This window comes from Macrobrachium rosenbergii, chromosome 44, assembly GCF_040412425.1.
Source record: "Macrobrachium rosenbergii isolate ZJJX-2024 chromosome 44, ASM4041242v1, whole genome shotgun sequence".
Lineage (NCBI taxonomy): Eukaryota > Metazoa > Arthropoda > Malacostraca > Decapoda > Palaemonidae > Macrobrachium > Macrobrachium rosenbergii.
The window spans coordinates 36,650,372-36,672,464 of record NC_089784.1 but is presented as its reverse complement, the minus strand read 5'-3'; the positions used below and the strand labels follow the sequence as shown (position 1 = coordinate 36,672,464).

General features: G+C 34.8%; 1 protein-coding gene across 1 annotated transcript in view; it reads right to left on the bottom strand.

The window, feature by feature from the left end:
• Positions 1-5,095: 5,095 nt before the first annotated feature.
• LOC136829528 (plasma membrane calcium-transporting ATPase 3-like) overlaps positions 5,096-22,093 on the bottom strand; it is a 201,269-nt gene continuing 184,271 nt past the window's right edge. The window contains exons 21-23 of the mRNA XM_067088356.1: positions 16,244-16,376; positions 9,430-9,652; positions 5,096-9,263 (exon numbers count right to left, since the gene is read on the bottom strand). Of these exons, the coding sequence (XP_066944457.1) occupies positions 9,452-9,652; positions 16,244-16,376 (334 nt within the window). The 3' untranslated portion in view covers positions 5,096-9,263; positions 9,430-9,451. The remainder of the gene's footprint in view (positions 9,264-9,429; positions 9,653-16,243; positions 16,377-22,093) is intronic.

Sequence of the window (22,093 nt, the reverse complement as noted above, 5' to 3'; positions counted from 1 at the left end):
CCCGGAATCATAAACAAGATTAAGTCTTACATTATCACGATGTTTCGTATGACATCAAAATGCGTTGGTATGGTTACGGTAATGTTTTGATTGTTCCAAACCACAAAAATATAATGTTTTGGAGAAGAAAAGCAGTAAGACTCAGAAGAAATGAACCAGTAAGACTTTCCTCGTTTAAAGGAAGGAGAAAGGTATGGCGGTATATCCCTTGACAACCACACAGCATGAAAAAGAAGAGGAAGAACTCTTTAGCACACTAATAAGGGTGTTCTACTGAAGACAAGGGGTTCAAAATAAAAAAAAGACTTAAGTTCCCACTAATATGTGAAAACATTCCCCAAAATACCGAGATATTTTATTTTAATCGTAGTTTTGTTTACGCTGAACCTTACTGCGAGAGCAATTGTGCTACCTCTGTCGTAAGAGATTCAGGAACAGCAATGAAAGCTCAGGAGGCCATTTAAAATTAAGCCTGTTTTATATCAAGGTTTTCAGATTAAATGTTTTGAACCAAATGACCTGAACTCTACGACTGTCCTCGTTAAATATGATGGACAAGATTTTTACTACTTATCATTACAACTTTCAGACTTCATTACGGACCGCTCACGTTTGTACAAATACGATAAGGCTTCATGCACTTTTTTTTTTTTTTTAGCAAGGATGGAACACTCACTCTTCTTTTCCCTGGGATTGGGACTGAGACCACTGCACCACCTTTCGTGGCAAAGTTAAGGTTTTAGTGAAAAGACCTGATTTGATTACATAGTTTTATTTAATTCTGCACGTTTTCATAAATCTTTTGTATGTGTTAGGACAGACTTTCTGTTACCTGCACAAGAAAGACCACTGTGAGGAGGCCTTATAGCACGACAGTAAATTATTTATTCAATACTAATACCTGGATGGTAGTTAATAATAAATATTACTATAGACGGCAAAAACTATATGAATTCTGTCGGAAGTCAGTCCGTTTGTTCTTCCGTAGCCTCAGGGGGTTTGTGGGATTAAATATCTTACCCTGGCAAGAGGTAGGTAGATGAAACTTGTGCACATTTCTCATCTTCTCGCAGATTCTAAATTCCAAGGCTATTCCACTATCGTGGTATGATAGGTTAATAAATAAATGAATAAATAACAAATATCAACATTTGTCATATAAATAAACAGATACATGAAATAACAAAAGAAAATCCAATGAGTAACAAGTTTTTATGGGTATTAAATGAACAAATTAACAAAAGGGACAAATAAACAAATATAGAGTTATATAAAAACACTATTAGAACTATGATAATATATGCTAGTTCATTAGCGAGATATCTCAGGCTGTTAAAGTCTGCGTCTTTCTTTGTCTAAATCCGATGAGAAAAGAAGTCTTTTTAACAGCCACCAATCGGAGGTGTTATGAAACTTGGAAATTTGACGAATTCAAATCGTTTCCAAATAGAAGGTAAATGGAAGCCTCACCAGGAGTCAGCAGCTAATGTCAAATTAAACTTGTTCAGTTGTGCTGTTTTCACTGATCTGCAAAATTAACAGGATCATTTTTTTTTTCGTAGGGATCATGTCTTGGACCTGGTGTCAAAAGCCCACAATCAGAATTCTATTCAACATAAACCGACGTTTTTATCCAACAAATCACAAATGATATTTCACTTACTATGTTCCTTTGTATTTATTTTTCTAATTAAAAGGTAACTACTGATAAAAATTTACGTTTAAGAAATTGTTTGTAGGTATATTTCAAATCCTCTACTCGTGATTTTAATAAACTCAAAGCCGGTCGTATACTGAATCCATCATCGGCCATTCACCCAATCATCTGAAAAAGCGAGCTCAAACCTTTTGGGGGTTAAACAAGTTTGGCAGTTTTGATGACTACTGCACTGATTTATTAATAAACAGAAAGACTAAAAATCAATGAAACTAACTTGCAATGGGCACCAAGAACTCCCTTTAATACTTTTCAGTGACTTGAAAGAACAAGGAGCCGTTAAAATGATGTAATAAGCCTGTCCCGTTCTCTTCATTTCGGCTACATTTCCTCTCATTCTCGTCCTACATCGTCCCTTGATAAATCTCCTGTACTGTCATTTATCTACCGCAGGTAATATAAAAAAAAACCATCGTCCCTGGTCTTAGATATTGTTGGCTGGTTAAATTTTCTTTATTGAGATCAGTGGATTCTGAAACTAATATATGTATATATATATATGTATATATATATATATATATATATATATATATATATATATATATATATATATATATATATATATATATATATATATATATATATATATATATATATTTATATATATCGAGAAGTTAAGATTTCATTACGGATATTAAAACCATATACATACACATATACAGTGTATATAATATATATATATATATATATATATATATATATATATATATATATATATATATATATATATATATATATATATACTTAGAAATTAAGATTTCATTACGGATATATATATATATATATATATATATATATATATATATATATATATATATATATATATATATATATATATATATATACTGTATATGTATGTATGTATGTATATATTGTTTTTAATATCCGTAATGAAATCATAACTCCTCGATTTCCTTCAATTTTTTTTTTAGCTACGCTCATAACTGAGAGCCTTGAATCCCAAAAGGAAAGTAAATAAAGAAGCCCTTTTCTCACTTGGTGGGATATCAGAAACGTGCTCGTATGGCTCCGCCTTTACAATTCGCCAACTAAGGAACAAAAAACCATGAAAAAGTATTTCATGAACGAAGAAATAAACCCACTTTCTGTGCTTTGCAAGTAGCCTTGGAATCTCACTACAATGGTACTGTACAAGGCACAATACATTCGTCTTAGTAAATAGAATATTGCAGTTGACATTATATACCAGTATATACAAAGTACTTTGATAATTTATTTGATAACATTCATTATTATTGAAGTCGAAACATCCATATTCCCTTAACATTTCTTTGACAACACTGATGTAAGAAAATATCATAAAAGACGATGAAAGCTATTTTTTTTTTTTACACCAAAATCGACATTAATTGAATATTTTTAAACCTTAAGTAAATTTGGCAATATCGCTACTAAATTCGTGATACAATCACAAAAAATTTTCAAAAAGATCTTTTAAATAATTCATGAGGGGTTTTAAAAGATAAATGAAAGAACAATATGTGAATATACATTATTGAATAATTCATTAAAAAGAAAAAATATTTGACACGTTTTAATAAGGATATTTATTAACGTCACATTATTTAATTTGTGAATATACACATTAGTAAAAATTACTCTTCAAAATGTTTGTAAATTGTTCAAAAATGACACCGAGAGATTAAATGATAACATTCTTTTTATCAGAATTTAAAGACGAGGACAATGTAGATTTCCTCTGGAAAAATAAAACATAGACTCACTTCATTAAAGTCATAATTTTTTTGGAGACACATTCAGGAAAGGAAGTAATACTTTCTAGAGGCACATGTCTCATTATGAAAAATAGTTTAAGCAAACCGCTGAGTTTATATTCTCATCTCTCCCAGGGCTGGCACGAAAGGGTCTGTTCTTGAGAAGTGTATTAAATCTTATGAATAAATGGCAACTACTCAAAAGTTGAACGACTTGTTAAACTAAAGAAAGATCTTGTAAATATCTATGAAAAAAAGGATACTTATCTAAATAAAGGCGCACATTCAATGATAAGTTGCCACGCGCAAGCATGAAATCTTTCATGGAAAAATATACATTGCTGTCGTAGCAGGACGAGAAAAATAACACAACAGGAAATTGTAAAATTACACGCACGCGCACATGCACGCATATGTATGTATATATATATATATATATATACACACACACATATATATATATATATATATATATATATATATATATATATATATATATATATATATATATATATATATATATATATATATATATATATATATATATATATATATATATATATATATATATATATATATATATATATATATATATATATATATATATATATATATATATAGGGAGACCGGGGCTAGTAGGCACACTTTTTACAATTTTAGTTATTAGGAATAGAAAACGAACATATTTACAAAATTCTTATCATCATTGAAAAAAATGAACATTCCTCTTCATCATAAATCAAAAAAATTGTGGTTTGCTCTTAGCATAAGGTAACATTAAGCTTTAGAAAAAAATAACTTTTTGTGCCAACTTACCCCGTATACGGGGTAAGTTGGCACACATTATGGGGTAAGTTGACACATTGATAATTAAAAGAAAATTACTACACTGCATTTAAATCAAGTAACAAAAATATATTCTGAATTTCTAAAATACAAAATATAAGGCATTAGTATCACTTCAGATCATCATCTGAGTTGCAATTGTGGCAAGTGTAAAATAAATCTTCGTCAGCGAAGTCTACATGCTCCCGAATGTCACATACTCTGCACTGGATCCACACTTCTCCTGCCTTACTTTTAGAAAATAGTTCTGTGCACACTAAACACAGGCTGTCTTCAACTGAGCTTTCTTTTGAATCAGCTCATCTTTTCATCTTTGGTGTTTTTGTATTCAATTTCTTTTCAAGCACTTTTTTTTTTTTACTGATGTGTCAGTTAGAATAGCAGAACGACGTTTCCTCCTATTCAGCGAATTTTCCTTTCTGGCACAACCTTAGAAGTGGCCTCAGTTCTGGTAAAGTCACTGTCTTCCCAGTTACTCCAGAAGAAGACGGTGTGGGTTCATTCCGCTCTCCAAGGTGATCAATTTACCGTGGACTTCTCCATCAAGAACTTTTAATTCCATTGTTGTCTGTCATATTACAAGGCTCTGTATCACGCTGATGACTGGTCTGAAGCCCTTGTGTCTCTTTTCGGACATCTCCCTGTGATCGATCTGTTACGTACACACCCATAAAATCAGAATCTTGAAAAAGTCTGCATTAAAGGTGAAATTTCAGCATTGCTAAACCCACTGAAAACATTAGAATGAGTGACAGCAAGAGGTAAAAGCTTTGGAAACTATACCAGGAATGTCATAGATGGTCATAGTTGATCCTGGATTACTAGTCAATCACGAATCACATGCGCTGTTAACACATTTCCCCAGAGGTCTATAAACACTAACATCCAGAGGCTGGAACTTGTGAGAGCACTCATCTCATTATCCTTACAAAATTCCAGGAACAAAACGTAAATTATATAAATAAATAGACTTGTTATTTTTATCAAATAACGTGGAGCAAGTCGGCACGTGTGCCAACTTGCCCCATTTTTTTTTAGCCAACTTGCCCCACCCCTACCATTTGGTACAAAAACACTTACCCGTCCATACCAAGAAACCATGAGTTATTAATTTTAATGGTATAGAATCTTTAAACCATAGGGAAAACTATGCAAGAACTGAAAAAATATTCTTTCATGAATGTATAGATATTATAGCAAAAAGCACAAAGATAACAAAATTTACTTACTACCGTCAAAATCAGACTTTGTCTCATAAAGTCGAGCTCTTACGTCTAATCTCTATGGAATTTTGTTGGTAACTGAGGAACCACGGGGCAATTACACAGTGTATGTATTCGAGTCATCTATTGGTAAACATGAAAGTTATTTAGAGTGTGTCAACTTACCCCTGTAGCCAACTAGCCCCGGTCTCCCCTATATATCATAGATTACTTAACTATCCAATCTGTTAAGTTCTTTAATTAACAATATATAGAGAGGATGGATTACTGATCCTGACGAGAAAGCGCTGGTGTTATCCTTTTTTCGTGAGTTTTGAAGTTAATATTTCACTTAGTCCTATCTATGCCTAAAACAAAATGCAGCCATTCATGCGAAATAGCTTTTGGTCTTGGTTAGCGACAAGTAGCTTCTTCTTTGTACTTTCTGCGAAGATTTTGTATATTGTAAGGTATGCTCATACAGTGACTGGGATGTGAATGTATGATATATGAATGTTTAAATCACGCTAATTTGTGTGTGGTATGAGTGCTCATATTGCCTAGTGATATCACCCATTCATATATTCATGCGCAGCACACGTCCATGTACATAGACATACTTTATACTAAGATATATATATAATATTCACATAAGTATTCATAATTATAAAGTCTGAAGTCTGTGTTTTAGAGAGTTTTTCAGTGAAAACTTTCTCAAAAATGATTTTTCGTTTTGGAACCTTTTCTGGCTCAGTAAGATGACGAACGAAATCAACACCGAATCCCTTTCAAAAAATCTCTCCAGCTTCGAAAGCTTTGATTTATAGAATACTGCAAAATACTCAAATGAAAGGAAACATTACAAACACAGCAACCACTGTTTGCAGAGTCCTCTTGTGCGTTGATTTTGTTTCGGAAACTTGGTGGAGTAGATTTGCGATAGGAAATGATGTTGCTCTTTTCAATCCGCTTCATCTTTTCCATAATGCTTCATGCTGTGATTTAAGTCACTGAAAACTTACTCCACCATTAAAGATTCATTGGAAGAGTAAGATTAACAATGGAATCAGGAATAAGAACAAAGGATTAATTATATGAAGGTTATTAATTTTATATATGGCCAGACACTAATGTGTACGAAACTAGATGGAAATGTGTTATCACCTCCTATCGCTACTTACAATAGGATAGGAACAAGAGTTACACTGGTAAAGGTGGTGATTCCTTGAATGCGTGTTCGTCACCTTAGGCCTACGGAAAGACAAGGACTACAGTTCTTACCGCAAGGCGGCTCTTTAAGTCTAGAACATCCAGAAATTTTTCTTTCTGACTGATAACACAAACATTAACTATCATATAATGAAAAAGACACCAATATAGACTGAAAATTTTAAAAATTTAAAAGGAAAAGTTAACAGTTTTTCAAGTGAAAGTCAAAACCTAATCAATCAGGAGTCTTATGACAGGCACTGTAGACAGCTGACTTCTGCTAAAAATATAACAATGAACACTCAAAAGCAAAGTACAAAACATCATAAAGATCCATCGGAATATTATAGACAGAACCATACATGTTACGCGAACATTAGGGAACAATAATTGTATAGAGATTCACGTTTAATATGAAACAAATTCATCAATTGCTTAACCTAAAATGACCAATAAACACTGAGTTTATTTCTGTAACCGACAAATTAAACTGCCATAAGTTTAATCCATGTCTACGGAAAAGTTTTTAATGTAGTTGACAACAAAATAAAACAACATGACATCCTTTTCACTGGCAGTTCGTTACATAGAAGAATATCACAGCATTGCAACTGTTACATAAATCTAGTCTAACATACAGAATTTATAAACTCCGGTAATAAATATGTAAGAGGATGCTAAGTCATGCCTACTTGACGCACCATATCCTCTGTTTCAAATATAATTTTTCTTTCTGTAGAGCTATAGGGTTTTCTACTTTGAATGTAACGTACACAGAAACAATGGGCATTAGTATCTAGTGTATAAGAGCAGACGTATGAACCAAGGAAACATGCCACCTGCTGTAAGAGAAAACACTCCACAAGTCAACCGGCCAAATAAACCCGTTACCTGATGTAAGACAAACACCATATTTCTCTGCAAGTCCATCAGCCAAGAAAAACTGTCATCCGCCGTAAGAGAAAAGACTCAGCAAATCCATCAGCCAAGAAAACCTGTCACTCCACTATAACAATAAACACTCTATTTGTCCATCAGCAGAGGAAACCCTGGGTGTTCATCAGCCAGGATAACCTGTCACTTCACTGTAAGTAAAAACACATCAGATGACCATCAGCCGAGAGAGTCTATTACTTCACTGAAAGGGCAAACATGGCAGGGACCATCGGTCAAGGCGACTTCTGACTGGACCATCATAGAAATCACTGTAAGTTTACATTTTGCCACCACCAACATACACTTGTGGGAACTTGCACCAGATAACTTAACCGATAGCTCATTCACCTGTATGTATAAATGAACCGCAATGGAATTTAGTAAATATGGAAGCTATCTTTTGTTTTTCTGATGGAAATCACACCAGCTATATATTTAAATGTGCTCACGAACTCAGAATGGCCAACCTTATTCAACTGAAAGGAGTTATTCTTTCCACTGTAGAGACGCACTGACAGCAATAGAGCTCTTCTCACGTACGGATAGCAGAAACCTTCTCATACTTGACTGGAAAATAATCTGCTAAATGATTTAATACTCTTCAGTTAATCGACACAAGTGTTTTCATGAGGTCTAAGCTTGTATAAATGTTTTTCACTCAAGCATGATATCACCTGAAGGATAGATTCCAAAGACAACTGTAATATTCGTTTCCAGAAAGGCTGCTCCGTAATTATTAGTGAAAATTACTTTGAATGATATTCCACAACTGGAACTGTGTCCATGGATTAGCTTTTAAGAATACCATAGCCACAGATAACTAAAGCCCCTCCATGTAATCGCATCCATCAATGACAGTTTTTGAAGAGTAATCTCTAGAGAGAAATGCTTGAAAAACTTATTGGTCATGTCTATTACCAAGGTCGGTGTCAAGATCACCCCAGCCTTAGATGGTAAGCTCCTCAGAGAGACTTGACCTTTTAGGCAATTCCTGAACGCCCATTTTGAGTATAACAGAATTTCCTGTAATCAATGACTTACTCCTGTAGTAATGAAAACCGAGAAGCTGTAAATTAGGCACAGAATATAACGTTAAATACTGCGGCTCTGAAATATTCTTCAGCAAATGAGCGTTAAAATTCTTAAGGACTCTAAAATGGACAATGGGTTCCCACAAACAAAGTACCTACAGAAAGCTGAGGATGCCATCTCAGCTTCCTTTTCTACATCCTTACTCAGTTTGTTGAAAATGACAAAGGTAATGATTTTCAACTGAATAAATGAATAAGAAGTCAACAAGGAACTTTCACTGCATTATGGGCTATATCAATTCTTTTTCTGACCACACCAGTTATTATCTCAGTCTTAAGACTACACCAGCTAAAAAGTCCAAAACAATCTTCAAAGCTTTTCATCATGGTAAGATTCCCCCCTGTATCCAAGTAACCCATTAGTGTTTGTCTTTGATTGGTTGCTTGTTTCTTGATATCTGACTGCTATGGAATGGAGGCATAATTTTGATTTCACTCAGTTTCACGGACGAGGTCGAGAAACATTGTTAACATGAAAAGCCGGGAGCTGGAGGTCCATCAATTTACCCGTGGGTGCTTCTTGTACCTACAGGGAGAGAAAGATAATCTTGACAATGGATTTTACCTGTGTGTTGAAACCCTGATGTATGATATTCACAATGTCTTCCATAGTGAAGTAAACTGAGTGTCAGTGACTTCGAACTAAATGATTATGTCGTGAAACTGATCTAATACCTTGTAAGAGCCTGTACCTTAATAACCATAATGGTATTATTATCGAGCATTTTCGACTTCGGGTAGGGAGAGTTCTTCTGGGTCCGAGGCGAGTAGATCGATTGAAGTGTGGCTGTGGAATCTGGACGGTTGATTTTTTCCAAATTCATTTCCCAGGATTCCTCCAGCCATGTGCCGGTCGTGTTTTTCTTCCCCGAGACGCTTCGCAACACCTTCCTGGAATGCGCGAATGACACGAATCTGTGGAGGGGGAGTGAGCCATGATTCCTAAAAATTACACGCTTAATTGTGCCTGGTCCTATAGATCATAACTGCTTGGATATGGCGACAGCAATTATCGGCTTGATTTCTATTGCATTATGTGAAAAGAATATAAGCATTCTGGAATATTTTGTGGTCTAGCAACAATGCAATTACTTTCAAGGTATAAATGATTCTATTATACAAGCTTACAGATGATGCATTTACTTACCCTTTAAGAGGTACCGGTATGGTAACAGAACTACTAGATGCAGATGTGTACTAGTGATCATAAGAGTTATCAACTCAAAATATTTTTTGCCTTATTAAGACTGTGATTAACAAATTCCATTACTACAAGTTAAATTTATTTTTTTTAAAAGTTCAGCATAACGTACACCGTGCTTCCCAAGATCTTACTGTGGAAATGTCTCTGTGCCGAATGAAAATTTCCTGAAAATATCTTAAATTTTGCATCCATTTTTTTTACATTTAGTTGTGGTCACTACTTGTATCCATACATACATCAATGAATCATACTATACTATTTCTGGCTTTGTTCTTCTGAAACCAGATGACAACAAACTTAAGGTAAAAGAAATTACTCACATCTAAAACCAAAATACACCCAGTCCTTGAACATGAGAACCTGCAATACTTAATGCTTAATGATTTCGGTATTCTGAATTACAAAATCAGGGACTGCGCTACAGTTTTTTGGGCTTAGGAATAGGTGGTTCAAACAGGTAGAGAGCTGTGTTCTATCAGAGTGGTCCACATTGGTTTCATCTAACACATAGATACGTTTCTTCAAATGTATTAACATTTACCTGGTCATCGTCCCATTCTGGGGAATATCCAACACTGTTTCGCTTAGAAAACTCTGTCCATTTAGTGATAACTGAGTCACTTCCTTTTCCTTGCTCGAGGTATTGCTGAACAAACGAGGGCAGATACTGACGATTCAAGGAAAAACTGATGAGAATAATTTGTACAGAATGTTTGTCGTTCTGACACATGTGGAATGAAGAAATGATAACCTTTGCAGAATAAGTGAAACCTTAGGCTTCGCATTTCTTTCTGTCAAGTGTAAAACATAGCATAATGAAATGTTGCGTAAACAGACGTAGTCTGAATAAAAACATCATTACGCTGTGAAAAGTGACATTGAATAAAGAACACAGCTGCTAAATTAAGGATCAAGTTGCCCTTTATTATTAAAAGACAACGTACTTGAGTGATGATTACCAATTTAGCTACTCGTTCACCGTTGGTAACTATCGCTAACAGTCTCTGTTACTCTTAAGTAGCCGTAATTTTCCCAGCATAGTTAACAACCAATAAATCATCTATTTTTGGAGCACTGTGTACCTTGAACAAATAATTATACAAACTTGAAAATTGTGGCCATATTTCCTAAGTAAACAACTTATTCACGCTGACAACTGCAACCGGATCTGTGAAATGAACTGGAACTTGTTATCACCAGACGAAACAAATGTCATATAATCACTTCACTATTTACAAAGCTACCAAAGCCTCAAGGCAATTTTTTTTCTACTAAAAAAATCTCTTGCCACTTCGTACACATCTGAGGTTATTAGGACCAGAGATTATTTTGAAGTTTGTCATGCAGGCAATTTTTTGCTCATCACAGCAAAGATCAGGTAATCTAGGCTAGAATTAAGTAAACATGCAGGGCTAAAGTGCAAATTAAAAACTTCATATCGTTAGCATGCCGAGGATGATGAAAATATGTACATAGCAGAGTTATTTTGAGGGGGAGGCATTGTCTTTCCTGGATCTAGATTAATGATTTTACTACTGCGGTATTCAAAAGGGTAGTGAATTGATCTCAGAACTAGATACTTCAGCAGATGAAGAAGTTTAAGTACAAGGTATGTCATAAAAACTGATGCAGGAACTGCCGGAAGAATTCTTCTTGGAAGTCTGAAATGTGTAACTTGCTAGACTGAACAGAATATAACCTTATTTAAAACATTACAATGTTAATAACACAAGACATGAACATTTAACATAAAAGCTGCAAAAAATTGAGTTTTTTGTCCGATTATGGACCCACTTACATAGGAACTCATAGTCCTCTGCAAAAAACAATGTAATCATGGACTATTTTCCTGTAAATGATACCCACTAAGTGCATAGAACCTCAGAAATGGAAGTAGTGATTTCAATGAGATCTAAGGGACCGCTAGCATTTGGCCCTGGGATGGGACTGTTGTTGGCACTGCATTCTCCAGACTTTAATATCTTACACCATTAGATGAGAAAGCAAAGCAGAATACGAAACGTTCTTTTGTTACTTTTACTCTAATGAGAGGTTGCATTCAAGGTGGGGAGGAACTGCGTGGATTGTAGGTCGGCGCTCCGCCTTCATAGGGTTCGTTAATCAGCATACTTGAATGTTATGCCTAAAATCTTGATAGTTAATGTCAAGTAAGACAATTGCAGCATGAATATTAGTAATGACTTACATTATATAGATCTTTGATCATCCAAATGCTAGCGTATCGGGAGTGTCTAGTATGCTATGATTCTTATACTATGTATTTACACTGCATAAACACGTTTATAAGCAGCACAATGTACAATAAATAGATCATGAACAAAGAAATGTACATATGATAAACATCCAAATGTACATATGATAAACATCCATACTATAATTCTTTAGAATATGAATGTACATTATGGTAAAACAGAAGCGCCATTTAATGATAGTTTGATTTTGTAACGAATCCTGATGATTATGGAGAACAGAGCATGAGATAGTCACCTAACCTGCCTTAAATTTTATCATCTTACCTGTGACTAGCATCTAATAATTAATAATAATTTAATCTTGTTCAAGAGTCCAATAACATGTTTTTTTTCACTTTATCAAAACACAATAGAACCCGAAGTATATTATTAACCAAAACTAATGCATTGTACATAGAAACATTTTACGAATCACCCTATAGGAATTATCCTCCCTACACTTGTTAGTCAAGTAATATTAATTTAGCTTCTCTGAAACACAGCTGTGTAGGTCACTGATAACATGATACCAATATGTTCGCTTCGCTGGTATACTCTGCTATGATATCAGCGCTTTATCTTCTTTGAAATACTGCGGCTTGGAACACTGCATACAGTATGCCAGTGCTTTAACCAGCAGTTTCGGACATCGCTAGATATTCACAGAAAACCATTTGCATATGGTCTGTCACGATGAAACAGGCAATGGAGAGCTTTTGGACACTGGAGATCACAAGGTGAATTTGGACAGCCTCGACCATTCCCGGGCAAAAAGATGCCTAATTGCAGATTACTTAATTATGGAAAGAAATTCTGAAATTTTTAAGGAAAAATTAACAAAGCACGGTCATAAACGGATTACCTTCAGAAAAGTTATCTTTGCAATTACAGAGGAAATTTTTACATAATTGAGTTTACTTAAAATACATCTGTGACTCGAATTTAAAGGATCTTGTGTGCTTTGTGTTAGGATATCTTATCGCTCTCATTTCTGCTATAAATAACTGGGACAATTAAATATAGACGTCAATCCTGGATTAAGGAGTGAAACCGGGTATTGGATGGAAAACTAAAAAATCTTTCAGAATTGTAAAAACTATCTCTACTGATGGACATTTGTTCTGTATCCAACTAGAATTCAAATTCCCGGATAATTTAAAGGGTTGATATAAACAATACTAGCCTCATGTTTTACTCATACTGAGTCTAAAGAATATTATGGAAAGGGGATACTTTACTTGAATGAAAATCTGCATCAGTCTTGTTGATGATTTTCAGATATAGGCTGTCTTTTGAACAATGTAATTCTTTAAATAGTACTACATTTTAACAGCTGACAGAATCAGGGGAAAAAAAGCCAAAAATATCACATTTTTAGAATATTACCTATTTGAAGTACATTGTAGGACCTTCTTACCCGACTCAGTTTCTTACGAAGACAAGAAATATATACAGGTGTATACAAAAGATAAAAACACTGCTTGTCATGCCAGTTACTCATTGTGTTTTGCATGTCATAGGTACAAATTATATTTCCACGTACACACACATGCGCAGTGATAGGAGACAGGACGAGTATTCTAGTTATGATTATCACTTAAACAATGAACAGACGCCTCTGGCTTAATTAAGTGAACACCATAACTTACAGTTTCATTGGTAAGAAATGCTTGCAACAATGTAGAAATCTAATATTGACATTTCAGTAATACTGAAGAAGTTTTACATTGCACATGCTCCATCATATTCCATAACCGGAATGCAGTATTGCTGTGTACGAACGACTATTTACAAAAAGTGGTGGCCTTACAGTTAATAAGTTTAAGACAATTCGAACTTCATAAATTCCAATAACGGCTTCCAGACTTCAAAAGCCATATTTGCAGAGTATTACCTTTTTGAATTTTCCACATTTCAGTTACTTCTGAAAGTTATAGGTCAATGCATCAAGATGGTAAAAAAAGTATTATTTTTCGTTTTGAATATAAAAAATGTTCTACCTTACTTTTAGCAGAGGTTACATTACATAGGGGATGCCAAGGAATAACACTTATTCATTAGTTATTTTCTTAAGGAAAACAGATATTAAAGCACGACCTGGTGGAAAAGTACCAATATTAACTATTTAGTATTTCTCATCCATTGTCATAAAACAATCCGGAATCCCAATGAAAGACTACTTTAGGTTTTTATTTCAGTGGCTTAAACAATGTTTTAAACTTTTAAATATCATGTTATCTATCATTCAGTGGAATTTGTTTGCTAAATGAATATTCCGATTTAGGTTTTTTGTTTTAGAAACTGGTGAACAAGGGAATTCTGTGTTGGTATATTATCAGTTTGGTTGTACACAACCATACGGTCGAAATTACCACATTCATCCACAGAACTTGCAAGGAATACAGACTACAGTAAAACATCAAAGAAAATACTCTTCATTTAATTTTTATATCCAGTGTAGGTCTAAATCTTTCCTGGGTTACTTTTCCATTCCATGGTAATGAAAGCTTATGACCGTAAGACTGCATGCCAACCATACTGCAGTTTTGCTATCTGGGGTGTATGGAACAACTTGTATGAAAGTATAATCTTTTTGATCGAGAATATTCAGTATTGACAATCAGCTGCGATTAATATAGTCTGATAAATCATAGATCAGATAGGTATAATGGATTTTGTAGGTAGCTTTCATGTTCACTGGTGTATTGAAACTCAAGTTTTTACAAATAACAATTTCTGTTCAGTGACTCAATCAGTGACATACCATTTCAGGTTGGTTTTGCCATGAAAATCAAATATCAGATTCCTATTAAATATTATGGAGATTAAAACAAGGACCCTTATATGGAGTGGTTATACTAGGACTGCTGGAGCATAGTATTTACAAGAGAAGGATGACAGGCAAACTGGAATACGGTGCACTTCTTTATGACTTGTCTGGCTGCACTACACTAAAATTCATTAATGGTAGGTGAGTAATTATTATAGACAGAGAGATTTTAGTCAACAGGCCATTCCAAAGTAAGAGGCCAGCTGAAGGTTATCAGCTGGTGAAGAGGATTATTAACAGATAAAAGCAGAAAACAAGAATGACACAAGAAGAAGGGAAATTGATGCGCTGACAGATATTAGATTTCATAACGCACAGCCACACGCAGAACTACTGTATACACACTCAAGATTTCACGTGAAAATGTAATTACACATTAAAGAAAAAAAATGACACAACTCATTTAATAAATTAGACACAAAATATGAGTTCAAAGAGAAGATTAGAAACTGTACAATATTGGTATCTTATATCTGTGAAATCTGTTGTCATCTGTATTTTTGTCGGTCTAGATGTGTTGAGCGAGGGACAGGGATGGGTTACAGCCGGAGAGGTGTGTCGGTGATGCAGAACCTCTGGACGAAGTACAAAGTCCAAATGCTGCTTTATAGGGAATGCTTTTAATCTGAATCTGCTTGCTTGAGTATGTATGTTCTGTTGTTATTATCTGTTATCACATTTCACGAAAGCAAACCATTTCATTTTCATGGAAGTTTTCGGGCAAGTCAAGGACTGAAGTCATTGTCATGGTGTGCCAAACGTGAGCCTAGAATCACCCAGTGATGATTTATGTGCAATGTTCATCGTGATCATTTATAATGTCTTACTGCCTGGTCACTTGTCTCCATTCGGCGAGGTACAGGGAGCAGAGGACCATCCGATCTTCCTTTTATCACCTATGTTGGATGAGGAGGCACAATAGGTTGGAGGAGAAGGTACGATGGAAAGGAGTTTATAGGATGCTCAATGCAAAAAAGACAAAAATACATTGCAATGATTTGTACACGAATCTAATGACATCGTAATCAGAGATTTACAAAATTAGAAAATTCTGGGACGGGCTGTTTCACGCATACAACTAAACAAAAAGAACATGAAAACCACAAAATAAACAAGAAGGAACTCAGATGGGACTACTGCTGCCTGAGTGTGAATTTATGATAGAACAACCTCATGTACAGATTACGATCATGGTCTTGACCGTTTGTCCAGGCTCTAACCTGTGTCTGAAGTTCGGTTATGCTCTGAATCCAGAAGATTTGCGAGTCTCGCTTCTTCTTTATAAAGGCCGTTTCCATTGGGTCTCCCCCACCACGAAACGCTGAGTCCTGACCCGGTTGAATGGCAGTTGATCTATGAGGAAGGTTCAAACTGGGGTCACTTCAATTATATTCTGGCCCTGGACACTGACTGTTAGGTTGCGTGTACATAAATTTGAAAGATTTGCAGATTTGTACCCATCTTACTAAAAAATCACTGAATTTATTTGGTAAGGCGAAGCAGAGGAAAAAGGGGAAGAAAAAGCAGAGGGCAGAGTAAAGGGGTTTCTCGTTTCTTTTCTAAAGGAACTTGCCTACAAGAAATGCTATGGCTACAGGCTCATTTCAAAGTAAACCAGGCAAGGGAAATTTCGGAACCAAGGAAAACTAGATACGCTTCTTGAATAAAAATAATCTGGGTGAATTTCATTTTTCCCTTTGCGCGAGAAAACACGAAGAAATCAAATTAACTGAAAACTTTCGCTGTTACTGGCAACAATAACAAGTACCACTAGGCAGAGAGTAAATAATGCTGGAAAAAAATACAATAATAGTAAAATATTTGTCTTCTCAGTTACATGTCTTAAAAATGCTTCCTTTTTCCATTCTTGATACAGTATAAGGCGTTGATTCGTTATGCATTTCATGGCCATTGTACCTGCGACAAGTATTATCATTTAAAAAGCTTAAATCGATTGATCGACACTCTTGGCTTCGTATGATAAACGATTCAGGATGTACTTCATCTTCCCTATACTAAATAATTATAACTATTAAGAGGCTTTCCCCTTATATTCCTACGGCAATGAAGAGTTTGAATTCGCCAACCGCAGAACCGTAGAAATTTAAGAAATTCTTGTAGTTTGCTCATTTGTTTTGTAATCAAACTTTGAACCAATTTATGAATTACAAGTAGGGACGTCAGAATGAACTGTATAAACTGCAATCTATTCTGATTCAATTTACAAACCGCAAATAGTGTTCACCGTTCTTGTCAAGAGTTCACATACTTTTCAGAGTCTACAAAGTAGTGGAACGTTACTGTAAGGATATCAGTATTACAATCGAGGGTTTCTTTGCTTTGAGGTTGAAAAAAAATTAGCATTCAGGAAGTCAAAATTAGTTTTGGTAATGTGCGATCAAATGTGCTCCCAAATTCATTAGTTAAAATTTCAGTTATTACAGCATCAGGTACTCAATCATTTCTAGAAAGCAATAAAATATGGTTAAAGTGTTAGGAAGTCCCAGCATACTTTAAGTGTTTATTACCATGAGTCACATGCAAGGCCATCACCCAACCGGGATACATTTTCCAGTTAAGAAAACTGAAGAATGTTCTGTAAAACAAACTCTGATTTGTTCAGTGAAGCTTAAGTGATAGTTACTTTGTACCTCTGCAAATTTTCGATTCTTCACAAATTTTCGATTCTTCACAGATCCTTATATTATGAAGATTTATTGATAACAATAATCTCTTGTCAATCAGTTGGGTAGTGGCATTGCAAAAATACTAAAGCTGTTATGTAGTGCACTAAATAGAGCAGAGAAGAGAGCAAGGTAGGTTAAACAGACAATTTACTTATTATGTGTATGCCAGGATTAGATATAGTCTGTACAAATTGTTTTGAAAATCACTGTTTCCATCACTTGATTGTGAAAGATAGAAACTGAAAGATTTAACTAAGAGGGGAAAATTAGTACAGAAGCCATCTAAAGTGTATAACGTAAGTTACTTAGGTGATTTACTACTGTTCATAAAATTTGTTTTGTAACAGTCCTAGTCTAAATGAGATCGAAGTTTTTCAGCTCCACGATCTTTCTATCAGAAGTTCACACATCGCTGATATTACCAAAAATTTTCCTTGAATCGGATTTCTTAAGAAATTGAAGTTCTTAAGACTAGAAGGTCGATTTCAGGAAAATACCTCAAGTCATAAATGTCGAAAAAACCACCTGTTACCCCTGTTGGATACTTGGTCCTATGGATATTAAATTTAGTTAAAGCATAATAGCAAAACTAAGCCATCATTACACAGTAAGTTTGTTTGTGTTCGCATATCACATGTATGAAAACAGGCGAAGGAGTGGGACGACCGCATAATCCATATAAAAGAAACACAAGAGGATAATTAAGGTTTTCTGCCATAAGCTGCCGCCTTTAGGCATGGGGAAGAAGCACTAATGACAAGAGCACAATGATAGTGTACTTATAATACATGAGGAAACATTTACAAATTAAAAATTTTTTTGGTATGGAGCCATTTAACTCCTAGCTCACCTTTAGGAATGTTAACCCCTGATTTCCTTCAAGACAGGTTAAGGAAGGACTTTATCTACTAAACCCTGTTTCTACCAACATGGAGTCAAGCCGTGGCTGAAATTCCGTGGAATTACAGTTGCCATGACCTTAACATCGTTTTTCGAAATTATTTTTTCTCAGATGACGGAAAGCCAGGGATTTAAGGGGCTTTTCAGATCAATGATGGGACCTTACAAACCATCTAAAACGCACTTTTAATACGGAGCACGTCTCTGAACAAAGGGTCTGATTTACTAGGATATATTTCTTGGCAACACTTATTCATGATTATGCATTCATTTATATCTTTGAAGGATGTAATTAATTCATATTAGGAACTCTACTTTCTAAAGACCTCAGGTAGAAATTGACTACTTCCAAATTATTGTTCAAAATAAATATTAAATAGCTTACTATGTTGGGTTTTGATGTCTACAACTGACAATTGTAAAAATATTCTTAAAAAATATCATGTAGAAATATGAATAATGAAGAAACCTCTGTACACCATGTTAAATGTTTGACATACCATAATCTTAAGACTACAAAAAATGAGAGAAAAGTATTTTTCATAGATCATATGTATTATCGCCAGGTAAGGCATGGATTCTCAGTATTTTCTCCACCAGTAACCTCCTGAGCAATCAGATCATTGATTGTACCCATTAACATGGAGCTGATTATTGAATAATTATAAATATAGAATGTCATGGGAAAAGGTATTTCAACTTTCACTGATTAGTGGAAAATATACTAAATTTATGTAGTTGAGTAATCATTGCTATCCTATAAAAAGTACGTTACGATACTAAAAAGGAATGGATTAAGAGTAATCTCATAAAGCAGCCAGTTGAAACTTTCATGCACACCTAAGGTTTAGAACCCCTGATATAAAGCTCAGATGACTTCAGGATCTAATTGCAAATTCAGGGGCGTCGGAAGAGGTGGGGCTGATATGGCCACGTCTACAGCAGCGTTCGTGGCCTAAATTTCAGATATTGTGTTCCCTGTCAGTTTTATTAGATTTGTTGGTTAAAATGGAAAATTGTCATTTATTTATCTCTGTATCTGTCAACTAAATTTGAAGAATACCTTGAATTCGGAATACAATACATTTTATTTTCAGGACGTCTCACTAGAAGGAATGCTGCAGAAGACATAATGAACTGGGTCAACGACAATGTGCATAAAGCTGGAGCTTCTAAATTTACTTATACTTAATTAATATGTTATAACATTGCTGTCAACCCAGCGACCAACCACGACATTACTGTGGAGAATAAGACAAAACAGAATGACGTAAATCAACATGAAAAGGCACAGAGCAGTCACCTATCAACCTATTTCAAACTCACATCCCAGAATCATTATTTTATCAGCATGCCACTCTCTGTGTTTGGGAGAAGGCCAAGAAGTAAAGTAAAATGCTCCATAGTTGCTCTGAAAAATTTTGGAATCATGAATATATAACATTCTAGCGTCATGACGCCTTACTTCTCGATTCTCTTATAATTTTGGATACATTTTTCACTGGCAACCTTGAACTTTCATTTGGAAATGAAGAGACAAACTCTCTCACCACATCAGGATTCGAACTGGGGTTAAAATGCATACCAGTGCAGAGCTCTACCGTCACGAAGGATAAGAATTTATGTAAGGTCACACTTTCACGTATCTATCGTAATTAGATATATATTTTACTTGGGCTGATTCCTTATCCTCATCCTGATAAGGAATCTACTGGTCATATTCTGTTGGCGAAACATATAGCGAGGCATACATGTATGATTCCCTCTCTCTCTCTTCTGTGTTTCTTACGATGGAGTTCAAACAATGACAGAGCATGGTAAGCTTTAGTGTAGAAAACAACAATCTGGCTTTCCCTTTATTGCAAAGATTTTATCAGAAAGGTCGACACTGAAGAGTGGAATAGCATAGTCGATAACATTCGTGGTGGCGATTCAAAACCGTATTCCACACTTGAGAGGAGGAAGCCCTACAGTAGTTGCCGTTGCAGCCTCGACCATTTCTCTCTGCTTTATTTATTCATTTATATGGTTGTTTATTTATTTATTTGATAACCAAAGATACAGAGTTAAGAATACTTAGTTTAGCTTTTTATTTATTTATTTAGCTATTAACAAACGGTGCATTTACTTTTCTGAGTTAAATGAGACGTGAGCCACCAAAGTTCGCTTGCAATTCTTCATTCAGGCCGGACCACTTTTTTATTGCTTCCAACGCCCCTGAAATTACAATAACCACTTAGAAGGTACGCAGTAACACTGACTGGGATGTCATTGCACTTGATCTTGCACCACACTCATGAAAGGAAATACATCTCCCCAGCACATAAACACCTAAGTTTAATAGTTATATATATATTCTTTTTTGTACAGAATTTCTAGCATAAGAAGAAAACACCCCTTACAACCTAAAGTTGATGATTTTTCACTTTATATGAAATGTAAGGGAAGGAGAAAACACACGGTTTGCTTTAATATGAAAAAAAAAGTCGAAGTAACTCTAGAAGACAGATTTTTTTTATACTGTCAATAATGCACTGGGCATAAACAGCGCAAACATTGACATTTTACTTGATTACAAGAAATCATGGACATTTAGGACAAGTACATGATACATGTTAAGGATTAGAAACATAGAAAGAATAAAAAGGCAACGTTAGACAGGAAGTTTCAGAGTAAATGCCATATTACAGATATTCAGGCTCCTCGCAGGCTGAGATGAAAGGATGAAAATGGCATTATTAAGGTCTAATCTACGCATCTACATAAAGTTCTATAATGGTGTTAAACTGCCGTGGCGTATAATAGCGTTAGAATAATAATAATAATAATAATAGGTTAATCAGATGTTGCAAAAATATTATAACAATGATCTTGCGTCATGCAACTCTTGTTGGTCTAAGGAGTAATGTGGCTATGTACTGATGATGCATGCTTATCATCTAAAGACCTGAACGAGGTGATCCTTTTTTGGTTATGAAAAAAAGCTTAGGAGACCTACTTACTTCCAATTTGTTAAGCAAGTTTTTCTAACTCATTCTTATATTGCTAATATTCTGTCGCATTACTTAGCTGAACCTATACGTTCATGCTCGTCTCCTACCTTGCTTTTTCAGTTCTACATCAACTAGACTTATCGTTTCCTGAAACTGTCAACTCAAATAAGTAAATGATTATTCTTGCATTCAGGGGACCAATGAACATTTTCTGGAGTATGATGGATATTCCGCCACAAACATTGGCTGACGCCTAATTTAAAATGGTCGCGCTGTAACGGGTACTATTAACTTTGTCAATTCTAATGAAGAATTACCCTGACTAGAGGAAATAAATGCGTGAATAAATTCCAGATTATTACAAAAGTATATATGACAACATTTTTTTTTTATTTAGAGATGCATGTTACCTTATGAACTGGTTTTCATTCCTCACACCCATCTTATGAGTCATTATCTGCTCTTACCCAGATTCAAATATTTCACCGAC